A 17,038-nucleotide genomic window follows, 5' to 3' on the forward strand; every position below is an offset into this window, starting at 1 on the left:
CCTTTTCATGTGTCTTATTTGCCAACTTGTGTGTCGTCTTTGGAGAAATATCTAGGTCTTATTTTTTGATTGGGTTGTTTGCTTTTTTATTTACTGAGTTGTATGAGCTGTTTGTATATTTTGGAAATTAAGCCCTTGCTGGTTACGTTATTTGCAGGCATTTTCTCCCAGTGCACAGGTTGTCTTTTCATTTTGTTTATGGTATACTTTGCTGTGCAAAAGCTTGTAAGTTTTATTTTTATTTCTGTTGTCTTGGGAGACTGAACTAAGAAAACTATGCTGTGATTTATGTCAGAGAATGTTTTGCCTATGTTCTCTTTTACGAGTTTTATTGTGTCGTGTCTTATATATGTCTCAGCCGTTTTGAGTTTATTTTTGTGTAGGGTATGAGGGAGTGTTCTAACTCCTTGATTTATACGCGGCTGTCCAGCTGCTTGCTGAAGAGACTGGCTTGTCTTCGTTGTGTATTCTTGATTCCTTTGTCTGAGATTAATTGACCATAGATGTGTGGGATTATTTTTGGGTTCTCTGATTTTGTGCCAGTACTACCTGATTTTGATTCCTGTAGCTTTGTAGTAATGTCTGACGTCTGGGAGGGTTATGCTTCCAGCTTTGTTCTTTTTTCTCAGGATTGCTTTGGCAATTCTGGATCTGTTATAATTCCATAAAAATTTTGGAATTATTCTAGTTCCATGTAAAATGTCATGGGTAATTTAGTGGAGAATTCAGTTAAAACTGTAGATTGCTTTGGCTAGTGTGGCCATTTTAACAGTATTCTTCTAATCCAAGAATATGGTGTCTTTCCATTTTTTTGGTATGCATATTCCTTTATCAGTGTTTTAAAAGTTGTCTTTCACCTCCTTATTGAGTTTATTCCTATTCATTTTATTTTTTAATGTGGTTTTAAAAGAATCTTTAAGAAGAGTTTTTCCCTTTCTGCTGTTTCATTGTTAGTGTAAAGAAGTGCAACTGACTTATGTGTGTTAATCTTGTATCCTGCCACCTTGCTGAATTCATTTATCACTTCTGGTAGTTTTTATGTGGAGTCTTTTTATACCTAGTATCAGATTTTTATACCTAGTATCAGATTGGATGGCACCTAGTCTAAGACTCACGGCTCATTAATAAGGCCATGACACCTTTATACCCAGTAGTCCCTAATCCTTATATACTTCTGAAAAAAAAAAGACCCCCAGACAGCAGCTGGTTCTCACTCTCAGATTTAAAGGAGGCTTACTCTCTCATCGCATTGGCACCAGAATCAATACTTGTTGCATTGAAGTAGAAATCCTCAACAGTACCCCCTCAGTAGTTGACCTACCCCAAGGCTTTAGAGATAGCCCTCAACTTTTGGAGCAGGCTCTAGCCCAGGATCTGCAAGACCTAACTCTTGAGGGGGGAACGTTTATTCACTACATTGATGATCTCTTGATCTGCTCCCCCACTCAGTCCCACACCATTATATACACCACTCAGGTCCTAAATTTCCTGGCTTATTGGGGTTACAGTGTGTCCAAATCTAAGGCCCAGTTGGTACAACAAGTGTCCTATTTGGGGATTATTTTCACCCCTGGTAGGTGCAGCCTTCTGGCAGATTATACACAGGCGATACCCCATCTACAGACCCCCACTACCCATAAACAACTACAAGTGTTTCTGGGCCTAACCCGGTATTGCAGAGTCTGGATACCTAACTGTGGTCTCGTTGCATAGCCCCTTACATCAAGCATTAAAAGGTAAGGAAGATCAGGTACCCCTCAGACGAGGACAAGTCCAGCAGGAGCCATGAACACTTTAAGGAGCCTCCTCCGCAGCGCTCCCACTTTGGGTCTACCTAACCCTTCCTGACTGTTCTGACTCTGCACCCAGGAAACGGGGAGTGCGGCCTTGGGAATCCTAACACAAAGACTGGGAGAAACCACAGCCAAAGCCTCTCTCTCCACACAGCTGGAGTCCACTGCTGAAGGCTGGCCTTCCTGTCTTAGGGTGCTAGGAGCACTGTCCCTCCTAGCTGAGGGAACACGGAAATTTACTCTGGGAGCCCCATTCAGGTTCTCATTGTTCACCAGGTACCAGACCTACTAAATGATCAAGAATTTTCAGATAGCAAATTCTTTTATTTGAAAGCCCACAGATATGTTTGAGTATTTGCAAGACTCTAACCCCAGCAACTTTACTGCCCATACCAGGAAAAGATGACCCTATTAAAACTTGCTCCGAGATCCGGATAGTTTCTCCCAGTGTCCACCCAGACTTCTCAGACCAATCCTTGGCCAATACTGATTAAATCTGGTTTACTGGTGGAAGCAGTTATATTACAGAAGGAAAAGGCGAGGCTGGATACGCTGTCGGGTCCCTTTATGGGAATACTGAAGCCCGAATTCTAGCCCAGGTGACGTAGGGCTTCCCAGGTGCCTCCAGGGGTAAAGATGCCGCCTGCAGGTGCAGGAGCCAGAGAGACTCCGGCTTGACCCCTGGGTGGGGAGACAACCTGGAGGGCGTGGCAGCCCGCTGCAGTGCTCTCGCCTGCAGAATCCCTCGGACGGAGGGGCCCATGGGCCACTGCCCATAGGGTCGCAGAGAGTGAGTGGGACACGGCCGAGTGACCGAGCATGCGTGTGGGCATGTTGGGTGCGTATGTTAATGAGTGTAATATACCTTCTTATATTGAGCCTTTCTTTAAATCATTATGCAGTTTCCTTCTTTATCTTTGTTTTCAGCTTTTGTTTTAAAATCTGTTTTGTCTGATATGAGTATTGTTACCCCTGCTTTCTTATTTCTGTTTCATGAAATTAGATTTTCCATCCCCTTACTTTCAACCCATATGTGTTCTTTGCTTTAAAGTGGATCATTCGTAGGCAGTATATTGTAGCTCTTGTTTTACTATCTAATCTGCCACTTTATGTCTTGATTGGAACATTCAGTCCATTGACATATACTGTAATTATTGACAGATACGGATGTATTGCCATCGTAAACCTTGTTTTCCAGTTGATGTTACATTTCTTCTTTTCCTTTTGTAGTTTGATGGTTTTCTTTTGTATTATGCTTGTGTTTTCTTCTTTTCGGTTTTTGTGAATACATTGTATGTTTTTGATTTGTGTATGTTAGTCGCTCAGTTGTGTCTGACTGTTTGCAACCCCGTGGACTGTAGCCCACCCAGCCCCTTTGTCCATGGGATTTTCCAGGCAAGAATACTGGAGTGGGTTGCCATCTCCTCCAGGGGATCTTCCAACCCAGGGTTCGAACCCGGATCTCCTGAATTGAAGACAGATTCGTTACCATCTGAGCCACCAGGGAAGCCCCCATTTACTTTAGATGGGTATTCATATATATATATTCGAAACACATTCTAAAAAACAAACAAAACCTATTTTCTTACCTCCCACACATTTTATGGTTTTGGTGTCTTTTATATCTTAATGTTTATCCTTTTCTTGTTTGTTGCAGCTATTATCACTTTCACACAATTGTTTTAAATTTTTTAATCGGTGTACTGGTTTATTTAAGTGATCTACTTTCTAGTTGTGTTTTTGTCTTTCCTATAGATTCTTCCTTCTTTCCAATTTATTTATTTTAACGTTTTTTAAATAGTTTATTTTAGCTGCACTGGATCTTCATGTTCATGCACAAGCTTTCTCTACTCGTGGTGAACTGGGGCTCCTCTGCAGTATAATGCCCGGGCTTCTCTTTGTGGTGGCTTCTCCAGGTGCGGAGCACAGGCTCTCGGCCTGCAGACTCAGGAGTTACAGTATGCAGACTCAGGAGTTACGGCACACACACTCGGCAGTTAGAGCACAGAGACTCAGGAGTTACAGCACAGACACTCAGAAGTCATAACTCAGAGACTCAGGAGTCAGAGCACGCACGCTCAGGAGTCAGAGCATACAGACTCAGGAGTTGCCGCTCGCAGGTACTAGAGAGCCGGCTCAGTAGTTCTCGTGCTCGGGCTTAGTTGCTTTGTGGCATGTGGAGTCTTCCCAGACTGGTGATTGAACCTGTGTTCCTCTTTTGACAGGCAGATTCTTACTTACTGTACCACCAGGGATGGCCCCTTCTTTACTATTTAGAGAAAACCTTTCGGTATTTTTTTTTTAACAGTAAAAGTTTAGTCTTCCTATATTATTTTAGTTTTTGCTTGTCTGAGAAATTCTTTCTCTCTCCTTCTCTGCTAAAGATAATCTTGCTGGGTAGAATGTCTTAGGTCGCAGGTTTTTCCCTTTAAGGATTTTGGATTTATCTTTGTCACTTCCTTCTGGCCTGCAGTATTTCTGTGGAGAAATCCGAGGATAGCCTTATGGGACTTCCCTTTTACTCCCCCACCCCTGCCTTTTTTTTTTTTTTTTTCCTGCCTTTAGAATCCTCTTCAACTTTAGCCATGTTAATTACAATCCCTCTCGCCTTTGAAGGACTGTTTTGCTGGGTATAGGATCTTGAATTGACATATTTCTTTTGAGCACTTTGACTGTATTGGCCAACTGTCTTCTGGCCTCCAAAGTTTCTAAAGAGAAATTTGCAAATAACCTAATTGTGGATTTTTTGTATGTAACAATTTGCTTCTCTTTTATATGCTTTCAAGAGTTTCTCTTCTTGTTTTTTGAAACTTTGATTATAATGTATCTTGATTTGGGTCTCTGTGAGTTCCTCATATGGTGAGCTTGGATGCTTGTGTTCATGTCTTTGATGAAGTTTGGGCAGCTTTCCAGCCATTATTTCTTCGCGTGCTGTCTCCCCACACCCCTCTCTCTCAGACTCCCACAGTGCTGCTGGCCTCACTGCTGGTATCCTGCAGGCCTCTTTGGCGCTGGTCACATCTCTCCAATCTTTTTTCTTTCTATTCCTCAGATTCACTAAATCCCATCAAGGTTACTGATTTTTCTGCTTACTCAAATCTTCCTTTGAATCCCTTTAGTGAATTTTTCGTTTCAATTTCTGAACTTTTTTAGCTCCAAAGTTTTTTTGCTTTCTTTCTAGATTTTCTTTCGCTTATTGGTATTTGATTTTGTTCATATATCATTCTCTGACTTTTCCACATCTTCCTTTAGTTCAGTCCTTCTCTAGTACATTTGACGTGAGATCTTTTTCAGATGTAATTTTTGTTAATTTTTTTTCCCTTTGACTGGACCATAATTTTATTTCTTTGTATGCCTTGTGATTTTGTTGTTGAAAACTGGACATTTGAATCTAATAATGTGGTAACTCTAGAAATCAGATTCTCTCTCTTGCCAGATATTTGCTGGTTTTTGTTAATTTGTTTTTATTTTAAGCACTTTGTGTAAGCAACATCCTGACATGTAAATTTAAGGTCTTTTCTAAACCTGTGTCTTTCCCTAAGCATGTGTAGTTACTTTCTAATTTTTCCTGTATATGCAGTTAGTTTGAAAGTCTTTGTCTTTAATGTCTAATTCCCAAAAGAGGAAAAAAGAGAAAAGTGGGTGGTGGGAGAACAAACCGGTCTTTTAAGTCCCCTGGAAATCACTTGAGCAGAGATGGGCATTGGCAACAGCAGGAGGAGGTGCAAAGACCATGGATGCCACCTCCTTGTCTGCACCTCTGGGATCAGAAGCAGTCAGCGATTGGCGCACGGGTCCCCAGTTGTGGAAGACAAGGGCCCTTTCTGCCACCCTGGCTCCCACGGGCTGTGTGCAGGCTGCTTCGGAGTGTGTGCACGGTTGCCTGCTCTTGAGTAGGGGTGGGGACAGGTAGCTGCACCGCTGTGCTAGGAGCTGGAGTTGACCAAAGTTAACCACACTGTATCGTCTAAGTCTTCTCCTGGAAATTGCGAGCCTCATTGGACTCGAGTTCCACAATAGTCCCATCAGACAGTTTCTGATGTCTGTCTGTGATCTCAGTAGAGAGACAGATTCCCAGTGCTTCCTGCTCCACCATTTCCCCAGGATTCTCTCTCTTGAATTAATTGTTTTTTATATAATAGGAGTGAGGTGTCCAATTTCATCCTTCCATGTTGTGTCTGATTTTTCCATCACCATTTGTTGAAAATGCTCTTCTTTCCCCATGGAGTTATCATGGCACTTTAATCAAAACTCATCTGACCACTGATGGAAAGGTTAGTTTCTACGCTCTTTGTTCTGCTTTGTTGCTCTGTTAGTCTGTGTTTATGCCATGGCCATGCTGTTCCGATTACCATTGCTTTCTGATTGGGGCTTCCCAGGTGGCAGAGAACCGGCCTGCCAGTCCAGGAGACACGAGAGACACTTGAGTTTTGAAACCAGGAAGTTGAGTCCTCCAACTTTGTTCTCTCTCAAGATTGTTTTGGCTATTCTGGTTCCCTTGCATTTTCATGAATTTTAGGATGAATTTATCAATTTATGCAATACAGGCAGCTAGAATTTGAGTCGGAGAAGGTGATGGCACCCCACTCCAGTACTCTTGCCTGGAAAATCCCATGGACAGAGGAGCCTGGTGGGCTGCAGTCCATAGGGTCGCAAAGAGTCGGACACGACTGAGCGACTTCACTTTTACTTTTCACTTTCATACATTGGAGAAGGAAATGGCAACCCACTCCAGTGTTCTTGCCTGGAGAATCCCAGGGGCGGGGGAGCCTGGTGAGCTGCCGTCTATGGGGTCGCACAGAGTCGGACACGACTGAAGCAACTTAGCAGCAGCAGCAGAATTTGAATAGCAACTATATTGAATCTGTGGATCAGTTTGGGTAGTATTGACATCTTAACAGTATTAAGTCTTCTGATCCATGAACACAGATGTCTTTATGTTTATTTATATCTTAATTTCTTTCAACAATGTTTTGTAGTTTTCAGTATACAATTGCTGTATTTTGTTTGATAAACTTATTCCTAAGTATTTTCTTGTGTTTGATGTTATGGTTAGTGGGATTGTTTCTTTAATTTTCTGAGTGCTCTTTGCTAACGTATAGAAAAATAACTGATTTTCATATGTTGATTTTGTATTCTGCGACCTTGAAACTCATTTATTAGACCTAGTAGTTTTTCTGTGGATTCTTCTGGATTTTCTGTATAAAGGATCGTATTATCTGCTAATAGAGATCGTTTTCCTTCTTTCCAGACCTTGTTGCTTTTAGTTCTTTTTCTTTTCTGATTGCCTTGTCTAGAAGTTGCAGTATGATGTCAAGCGGACATGGGGAAAGTGGACTTCTTTGTCTTGTTCCTAATCATTGGGGAAAGGGCTTCAGTCTTATATCATTAAGTACTATGTTAGCTATATAAAAAGAGGTTGACATATCAGTACTTCATAGTTTGCTGAGTGGGTTTTTTTTTTTTTTTTTTTTTTTTTTTGCAGTCATGAAAGAGTGTTGAATTTTGTCAAATGCTTTTTCTGTCCATTGAGATGATCATTTGACTTTTGTCCCCTTCTAAGGTCTATTATATTGTTTGATTCATATGTAGAAGCAGCCTTGTATTCCTGGGATGCATCCCACTTAGTCACAGTGTATGGTTCTTTATATGCTTCTGGATTCATCTTGCTTGGATTTTGTTTCAGATTATTGCATCTTTATTCATAAGGAATATTGGTCTGGGTCTGTAGTTCTCTTGTGATCATCTGTCTGGTTTTGGTGTCAGGTAGTATTGGCCTCATAGAATGAATCGAGAAGTATTTTCTTCTTCTTCTTCTTTTTTTAAGTTTGAAAAATATTGGTTTGTAACATACTTTTATTCAAAGAAAAATAATACCTGATCATTTCAGGTGTCTAAGTGACCGTTCGGAACCTTGAACCTTTACTTTGATGGGTATTGACCTTGTGTTATTGATAAGCTTTTTTTCAAGTTTCATCCCAGTAGGGGTGGGAGGTTGCCAGACTCTTCGGCAAGTACTAGTAATCCTGGTGGTTTACAGTGTAATTCTGGTTCTGTTTGCCATCCTCAGCAGTATTGTGAGAGCCTTTCTTCTGAACACTGTCATCTCACAGGAGTGCTTTATAGCTGGCTTTGGAGACAGTGGGGGGAGAAAGTTCAAAGATGATTTCTAAGAAGTTATTTTGGTAGCTTTATATTTAATTGATGCTGCACAGAGCAGACCTGAACATCCCTTTCATTTTTTCTTGCATTTTCAACATTAGAAACAGCTATTTCAGCTGTTTTCAGGACCATTCTGTAGAAGTGTCTCACTGATTGCTTTCTCATCCTAAACTACGCATTTTGTCAGTTGGAGCCACAGTGAAACCAAGAGGCACGGTCCTCAGACCCCCACTGGGCACCTTTCTGAGCCCCCTTGTGATCCAGCCCACTTCTCGCCCACAGGTACCACGTACACAGACTTCTCGGCCGGAATCTCCAGGGATGACCAGCCCCTCCCCGCGCATCCAGATAATCTCCACTGATTCTGCGGTAGCCTCACCTCAGCGCATTCAGGTACCGCACCAGTCCCCCTGGGGTCCAGCCACCTGCCCTCCCTGAAACCGTTCCAAAAACAAAGCTGCCTAAGGGTCTCAGTAAGGAGCTGTGCTTCTCAGGCATCCAGTATAGTGCAATCTCATTTATTTTTTAAAATGTAAAAGAAGAAAGAGTTTACATTTGCTAAGCTAACTTACTTTTAATCTAAAAGCCTAAAGTGTCACTTCAAACTATTGGAATGAAGTACCGTTTTATAACTTTTGTAGTTCAGAGTTGAGAGGCAGTATGTCCTAGTGTACTAGTAGTTAAGAGTGTGGACCCCGCCTGAAGTCAGATCCCAGTGCTCCACGTTATAGCTTTTCTAACATCTCAGTTTTTTCATTTAGAAAATGTGCATAATAGTAGTGTTTACCTCATAAGGTTATTAGGAGGAATCAGTGGATATTGCTTGTAAGATGCTTACAACGGTGCTTGGCACATAATAATGTTTAGTGTGTACTCGTTATCTATAATAACTATTAGTAGTCATAGAATCGTTCCTGTTAACTATTTCATATTCACTTATGGGAAGGCTAGTCTTCCCCAGGGCTCTGAGCCTGCCTCTGACCAGCAAGCAGGAAGAAGGGCAAAGTGCTGATGACACAGATTAGATTCATAGTTACCTCCGAAGGCTGAATCAGAAGACCAAACCAAAGCACATGGGCAGAAATGAATGGCAGGAAAAGCACTAAATATGTAACAGAAGTCTGAGAAAATACCAGGCAGACATGTATTCGAGTGGATTAGTTAAGGATTGCTTTCATTTTAAGCTAAGTAAAAGTGAGCAGTATGCTGTAATAAGATGATTTCTATAGTGTTTCCCCATTCTTAAAAGTGATGTTATGGATTGTTAAAAACTAAGCATAAAAGAGTTGTATTAAGGAAAGTGAAATGAGTTGTTAAAAATTATATTTCCATCATGCCTATTTTACATAATAGTTAATCATAAATACAGAAGTTCATATACTTGTAATTTTTTTCACTTCACACCAAGTAGGACACATATATCTGAGTGTTTGGAAATTCAGAAGTAATTGGTCCGACGTTAATGAGGTTTTACTATTCTTCAGAATTAGAAACTTTATGTAGCTGAGTTATTTTTTCTTTCACTTTGTTCTTATTTGCTGATTGTGACTTGAAAATGAGTCCTTTATAGTTTAATGTAATAGGTATTAGGATCCTGCCTACATAACTCTCCCAGGTCTAGAAAAGGGACTAACTTGGTGTATTTAACTGTAACTGTTACGTTGTGGTTTCACAGCCATCCAAGGGCAGGTGAGAGCATAGAACACTCCCCTAGAAGACTCCAGCTAGTCTTGGAGCTAGTGTATATTTCAAGAGAGCGTGTATAGCCTCCTGTATTGGTGTAAGAAGAATCCTTGTTTTCTTAAGCGCTGTTTGGGCATCCCAGTTCATCCAGTGGGGGATTCCCATGCCCTGGTGCTTGGCCCGTGGTTCCACCATGCCCTGGCGAGAATGCACTTAGATTCTTGAGCCAGAAGTCTTGTAGAATGGATCTGTGGTGGTGTGCTTTCAGTTTCTCTAGGGAAAATAACCCCTTAACATGAGTTTGATGTGCAGTAAGTATAGCTGAAAATCTTTTCATTGTGACCTGTCAATAAAACTGAATATACTTTGCCTCAGCTGAAGTGTGTTTGAAGGTTTGGTATTTTAAAGAAGAGTTACGGTCATAACCAGCTTAAGTTGGTTTCTAGTTCTTGATGTTGGTGCCAGTGTCTTCTATCAAGTTTTCCTTTCTAGTCCTGACTTCAGTGTTGGCTCTCCAACCCCTTGTGGGAAGAGAGTTCATTTCCTGATGTTTTAATGAGCAATCAGTGCTCTGTCCTAGATAGTAGCTCTGTGATAAGTTTGTGAGAGAAAGATTATTCAGTGAGGATGGCAAGCTGTGCAACATTTAGAAACTTTTGGCTCTGAATGAAACAGACTTTAGGATTAAATCTTGTTTCTACTCAGTTGTGTGACCCTGGGGAAAGTTTCTATAACATCTATAACTGTTAAGTGACAATAGTAATAATACCTATTTTATGGCATTGTAAAAAGATTAAGAGATAATGCCTATAAACCTATAGGAAGTAGAGATCAATTGATGTTAGCATCTGTGTTACAATTTTTTAATGTTTTATTTTCATACAAGTTCAGACATAAGGACAGTAATGCATAGGAATCTTGTATTCCCTTTATACAGATTCACCAGGTTTTGCTGTAACATTCTGAATGTATGTATGATGTATTTTTTTCTGAATCATTTGAGAATAAAAATAGAAACATCACGCTGCTTTGCCCTGGATACCTCCGTTGCATTTTCTATGGAGAATGACATTCTCCTACATAATTACACTACAGTGATCAAAATCAGGAAATTTAATATTGAAATAAGCCATTATCTAATCCGTAGTCCAAATTCTAAAATTCATCAGTTTTCTCAACCAAGTCCTCTATGGTTGTTTTTTCCCCCATCCTAGGGTTTCTTTTTACTGTTTTTAATAATGACAGCAAAAATCAAGGTGCCAGTCAGCACACGACCAACAGCGCAGCTGGCTGTGCGGACCCGCAGCGGGCCACTGCTGCCCCGACGGTGGGCTCGTGCCACCGCTACGTCGCCCCACTGGCTGCGAAAGGGCTTTGGGACCACGTAGGGGGAGCGGCGCGCCCGGTGTGAGGAGAGGCAGACGCGTGACTGGGTGGGGAGCGCTGCTGTCTTGGGGACGCAGCAGTCCCGTGCAGAAACTGGGAGGAAGAGGATGGCGGCAAGAGGGAGCCACCATCTTGTCTGAGGGAGGCCTCACTGGAGCAGTCCAGTCACAGAACCTAGCTTCTCAGGAAATTCCATGAGTTTTCATCATATGCAGTCTCTCTAGGCCAGTGGTTTTCAAGCTCTGTTCTTTATTACTTCCAAGATCATGCACATACTACGTTCAAATGTCATTTTTTAATCCAGCTTTTACAGTGGTTTGTTGTTGCTCAGTCACGTCTGCCTCTCTGCGACCCCGTGGACGGCAGCACACCAGGCTTCCCTGCCCTTCACTACCTTCTAGAGGTTGCTCCTTTCCTGTGCATCGAGTCAGCGGTGCTGTGGATTAAAAGGAAAACACTCGCACACATTAGGTACAAATCTGACGTGCTGGAGGTCACTGTGCTCACTTGGACACCGCCTTCATTCTTGTTGGGGCAGATGTTGGCTTAAAGCTTCTTTTCCACCTGTGGATTTTAAGGCGTCCCTGAGCTATTCCTCCACACTCTCCATTTCACATTTATGTTTTCAGTAGAGCATAATGGTACTTACTGTTTGACTGAAGGAAATGTTTAAGCTTATGAAATACATTTATATGATATAGTGCTTTTTTATCTGCTCTTTTTTTTGGATGTTTCACCTGTTACTAGAAAAGACTTGTGCTGTCTGTCTTTTAAAAGTCTGGAATCCTCATTACATTGCCCAGGGGAGTGCAGCTCGGGCTCCTGCAGCCTCCTTCCCTCGGTCTCTTCATCAGCTCTGCTTTCCTGCGCATCCTTCTGGAGCTGCCGGTGCCTGCTCTGTGTCCTTTCTCCATCCGCAGCCTCTGGTGCTTCCTCTCTTGCTCTGATAGCTCTGGTGGCTCCTCTCAGGTTCTCACAGGAGTTGTTTGTATCGGTTGAGTGGGTAATAGGTACACGCTGTAACTGAGTCACACCGGGGAAAGTAAAAGACGAGTCTCCCTCTCCGTATCTCTCCCAAGAACGGCCGCTGTTGCCATGTTGCTTCCTTTTTTCAGAGGCTGGCTCTGCGCCTACACCTGTGAGTATGCGTGTAAGCAGAACAGCATAGTTTACACGCCTGTCCACATTCTGCCCACACTGCTCTGCACTTGACTCTTTTGGAGTAAAGTGGTACAAATAGAGCCTCCTCTTTTTATTAAGTAGGGTTTTGAGATTTCATTTTATGAATGTTGCAATAAATAACCTTCCACCTGAGAGTATTCCTGTAGGATCAATTATTCAAAACAGGGTCGCTGGGAGTAAGTATGTCGTGTCATTTTGACAGTAGTTGCCAGACTGCCTTCCAAAGAGGTTCTGCCAGTTTGTACTCTGGCCAGCCTGGTATGAGAGTGCCTGTTTCTTACATACTCAGTGAAATATTTTGAGAGGGTGTGTGTGTGTGTTTTATGGCCCAGAATGTGGTCTTAGTGACTGTTTCATGCAGGCTGCAGAAGAATGTATGTTCTGCTGTTGCTAGCTGGAATATTTTATGAATGTCAGTTATATCAGGGTGATTGATAGTGCCCTAACTGGTCTTCTGCCTGCATAATCTGGCAGAGAAGTGCCACCTCCAGATGTGATGGTTGATTGCTTTTTTTCTCTCTGGCAGCTGTATCCATTTTTGCCTCGTGTGTTTTGTCGCTCTGTTGCTAGGTGCATGCACATTTAGAGGATTGTTACGTCTTTGCGGGGAATTGAGCCATTTTATCATATGAAGCCCCTCTTTATGCCTGAAATTTTCCTTGTTCTGAAGTCTGCTTTGTCTTTATATTAAAGTAGTTACTTTAGCTGTCTTTTGACTTTTCACTTTTCACCTGTCTGGGTTTAGGGTTTTCTGTAACAGTGTGTAGTCGAGTCTTCTTTGTTTATCCCGATGACGGTCTCTTTTGAATGGTTTATACAGAACACCCACATTTAAAACAGATTGTGCATATATTTGAACAAATGCTTCCGTGTATGTGACTGTTTCTGGTATGATGCCAGGCTTCTTTGTCTGCCTTTTCTAGTTTCGATTGAGCAACTTTTCTCATCCACTGTTACCTCTTTTCTTAGTGTATCACATGTACCTCTTTGCAAGTGTTTTTAGTTGTTGCCCTGAAGTTTACAATTTACATTTTAAACTAATCTAAATTTATCGTCAACTGATGGTATCCTGTTTCACCTGTAATGGGAACCTTTTCACAGTATTACCAACCCCTGCCTCCCATCTTTTGTAATATTGCTGTAATTCATTTCACTTACCCACATGCTAGAGTCACCCAGTACATTGTTACTTAATTTTAACAGTTTTGTTTTTTTTTTTAAGATCAATTAAGAATAAGAAAAACAAGATTTCGTTTTACCTTCATTAATTCCTTCTCTGGTATTCTCCCATTCTTTATGTAAATGCAAGTTCCTGATCTGTTCCATTTACCTTCTGCCTGAAGAAAACCTTGGGGCATTTCTTAGAAGGCATATCTGCTGATGATGAATTTGTAGTTTTTGTCTGAGAAGAGGGTCTTCCCTGGTGGCTCACAGGTTAAAGCGTCTGCCTGCAATGCGGGAGACCTGGGTTTGATCCCTAGATTGGAAAGATCCCCTGGAGAAGGAAATGGCAACCCACTCCAGTTTTCTTGCCTGGAGAATCCCATGGACAGAGGAGCCTGGTGGGCTACAGTCCACGGGGTCGCAAAGAGTGGGATACGACTGAGCGACTTCACTTTTTTTGTCTGAGAAAGTCTTTATTTCACTTTGACTTTTTTGATGTTGGGGTTTTTTTGATTTTCTGTGAAATGCGTGACAGAAAATTAAGCATTTTAAAGTGAAGAGTTCAGTGGCATTTAGCATATTCGTAACATGATGCAGCCACCTCCTCAGGCAAGCTCCAAAACATTTCTTTCACTCCTTCACTCCCCTCACCACTGTGCAGCTTTCCCTGATCCTCGCCCCACCTGGTCCCTAGTGGTTATATGAATTCTATCTCTATGGATTTATCAATTCTGGATATTTTAAGTAAACGGAGTCACAGTATGTGACCTTTTTTGTGTCTGGCTTCCTTTGTGTCTGACATAATGTTTATCCACATTTACGGCATGTATGCTATTCTTTATCAGGACTGCATAACACTCCACTGTGTGCCATGATTGCTTTCTCCTCTCGTTGATGGGGCCTCCTTCACTTTTGAAGGATATGTTTGTGAAATACAGAATTTTAGTTTGGTGGTTCATTTCAACAACATTTGAAATATTTTGCCCCACCATCTTCTGTCTTGCATGGTTTCTAAAGACAAATCTGCTCTAATTTTTTTTTTTTTCTTTATTGGTGAGATGGGCTTTTCTCCCAAAGGGAGAGTGGGAGAGAAATCTTTTCCCATGTTTTTGACAGGGAGAGTTAAATTTTTTATCTTTTTTTGGTCTTATAAATAGGATATACTTAAATGTAGTTTTTCCTGTGGTCATGTATGGATGTGAGAGTTGGACTGTGAAGAAGGCTGGGCACCGAAGAATTGATGCTTTTGAACTGTGGTATTGGAGAAGACTCTTGAGAGTCCCGTGGACTGCAAGGAGATCCAACCAGTCTATTCTGAAGGAGATCAGCCCTGGGATTTCTGTGGAGGGACTGATGCTAAAGCTGAAGCTCCAGTACTTTGGCCACCTCATGCGAAGAGTTGACTCATTGGAAAAGACTCTGATGCTGGGAGGGATTGGGGTCAGGAGGAGAAGGGGACGACCGAGGATGAGATGGCTGGATGGCATCACGGACTCGATGGACGTGAGTCTGAGTGAACTCCGGGAGCTGGTGATGGACAGGGAGGCCTGGCGTGCTACGATTCATGGTGTCGCAGAGAGTCGGTCACGACTGAGCGACTGACCTGACCTGACTGAAATGTAGTTTTTGAGTGCTTCCTGTGCTTGATGGATCTGTGGTTTGGTATTGTGTCGCTAATTATGGAAAGTTCTCACCTATTGTTACCTTAAATATTTCCTCTTCTTTCTCCGTCTGGTGTTCAGGCTGGCATATGTTTTCTCCTGCAGCTGCCCCTTGGCTCTTGGCTATTGTGTCCTGGGTTTCGTGTGTTGCATTTGTATTCTGTGTTTGTTTTTTCCATGCTGTTTCCTCTTCACGTTTCAGGTAGGAGAGCTCCTGTGGGCCTGTCTTCAAGCTCACCAGTTGTTTCCTTGGTTGTGTCCAGTGAGCTTGTCAGGGCATACTTCATTTCTGCTACAGTATGTTTGATTTCTAGCATTTTATGTTTTCTGAGAATTTTCATATCTCTGTAGATTCCTCATTTGTTCTTGCATGTTGTCTGAATTTTTTTTTTTTCTTCAGAGATCCTTAGATACTAATCATGGGTTATTTTAAATTCCTTATCTGATAATTCTAACATTTCTGTCACATCCGAGTCTGGGTCTGATGCTTGTATTGTCTTTCCAGATTATATTTTTCTTGTCTTTTGAAATTCTGTGTTTGTCTTTTTTTTTTTGCTGAACGTCAGACAGTATTGGCTGTGTTAGATAGCAGGGGCTGAGGTGAATCAGCCTCTGCTGTGAGGGGCTGCTGTTCTGGCCGGGAAGTGAGCTCTGTGTAACGTTTGCTGCAGCTGTCAGTGGCTGAACCTTCAGATTCCTCTAGGTTCCTTTGTGTGTCCTCTTGACTTTGAGCTGCCCTAGATATTCCTCCTCAGAGACTTTGTGTCTTGAAGCTCAGCCGTAACCTGCTCTTACCATTCTGTAGCCCAGTTGGTAAGGTGTGAGGGAAGGGCGGGTCTTCAGTCGCTCAGTCGTGTCCAGCTCTCTCTGACTCCCTGGACTGCAGCACACCAGGCTGCCCTGTCCATCACCGATTCCTGGAGCTTGCTCAAACTCCTGTTCATTGAGTCCACCACTACCACCAGCCTTCCTTACGGTCCAGCTCTCATATCCATACATGACCACTGGAAAAACCGTAGATTGGACCAGACAGACCTTTGTTGGCAAAGTAATATCTCTGCTTTTTAATACACTGTCTAGGTCTGTACTCTTATGATGAATCTCAGTATTTTAGTGGTCCTTTCTCCTTGGGCTGTGACCCTCACAGTTCAGTTCAGTTCAGTTCAGTCGTGTCCGACTCTTTGCGACCCCATGAACTGCAGCACGCCAGGCCTCCCTGTCCATCACCATCTCCCAGAGTTCACCCAGACTCAGGTCCATCGAGTCGGTGATGCCATCCAGCCATCTCATCCTCGGTCGTCCCCTTCTCCTCCTGACCCCAATCCCTCCCAGCATCAGAGTCTTTTCCAATGAGTCAACTCTTCGCATTAGGTGGCCAAAGTACTGGAGTTTCAGCTTTAACATCACGCCTTCCACAGAAATCCCAGGGCTGATCTCCTTTAGAATGGACTGGTTGGATCTCCTTGCAGTCCAAGGGACCCTTAAGAGTCTTCTCCAACACCACAGTTCAAAAGCATCAATTCTTCAGCGCTCAGCCTTCTTCACAGTCCAACTCTCACATCCATACATGACTACTGGAAAAACCATAGTCTTGACTAGACGGACCTTAGTCGGCAAAGTAATGTCTCTGCTTTTGAGTATACTATCTAGGTTGCTCATAACTTTTCTTCCAAGGAGTAAGCGTCTTTTAATTTCATGGCTGCAATCACCATCTGCAGTGATTTTGGAGCCCACAAAAATAAAGCCTGACACTGTTTCCACTGTTTCCCCATCTATTTCCCATGAAGTGATGGGACCAGATGCCATGATCTTCGTTTCCTGAATATTGAGCTTTAAGCCAACTTTTTCACTCTCCTCTTTCACTTTCATCAAGAGGCTTTTTAGCTCCTCTTCACTTTCTGCCATAAGGGTGGTGTCATCTGCATATCTGAGGTTATTGATATGTCTCCCGGCAATCCTGATTCCAGCTTGTGTTTCTTCCAGTCCAGCGTTTCTCATGATGAACTC

The 17,038-nt window shown here is 42.3% G+C and overlaps 1 protein-coding gene across 6 annotated transcripts in view; it reads left to right on the plus strand.

Annotated features, from left to right (window-relative positions):
• NR2C2 (nuclear receptor subfamily 2 group C member 2) overlaps window positions 1-17,038 on the plus strand; it is a 109,705-nt gene that overhangs the window by 60,449 nt on the left and 32,218 nt on the right. For all 6 annotated transcript variants that reach the window (XR_005722141.1, XM_040246695.1, XM_040246694.1 and 3 more), the window contains one exon: window positions 8,238-8,348. Coding sequence is in view for 5 of the 6 variants with exons in the window: in XM_040246694.1 (XP_040102628.1) it covers window positions 8,238-8,348 (111 nt within the window). In the remaining variant the exon portion in view is untranslated. The remainder of the gene's footprint in view (window positions 1-8,237; window positions 8,349-17,038) is intronic.

The sequence above is a fragment of the Oryx dammah genome, unplaced genomic scaffold (assembly GCF_014754425.2).
Source record: "Oryx dammah isolate SB20612 unplaced genomic scaffold, SCBI_Odam_1.1 HiC_scaffold_9, whole genome shotgun sequence".
NCBI classification, from domain to species: Eukaryota; Metazoa; Chordata; class Mammalia; order Artiodactyla; family Bovidae; genus Oryx; species Oryx dammah.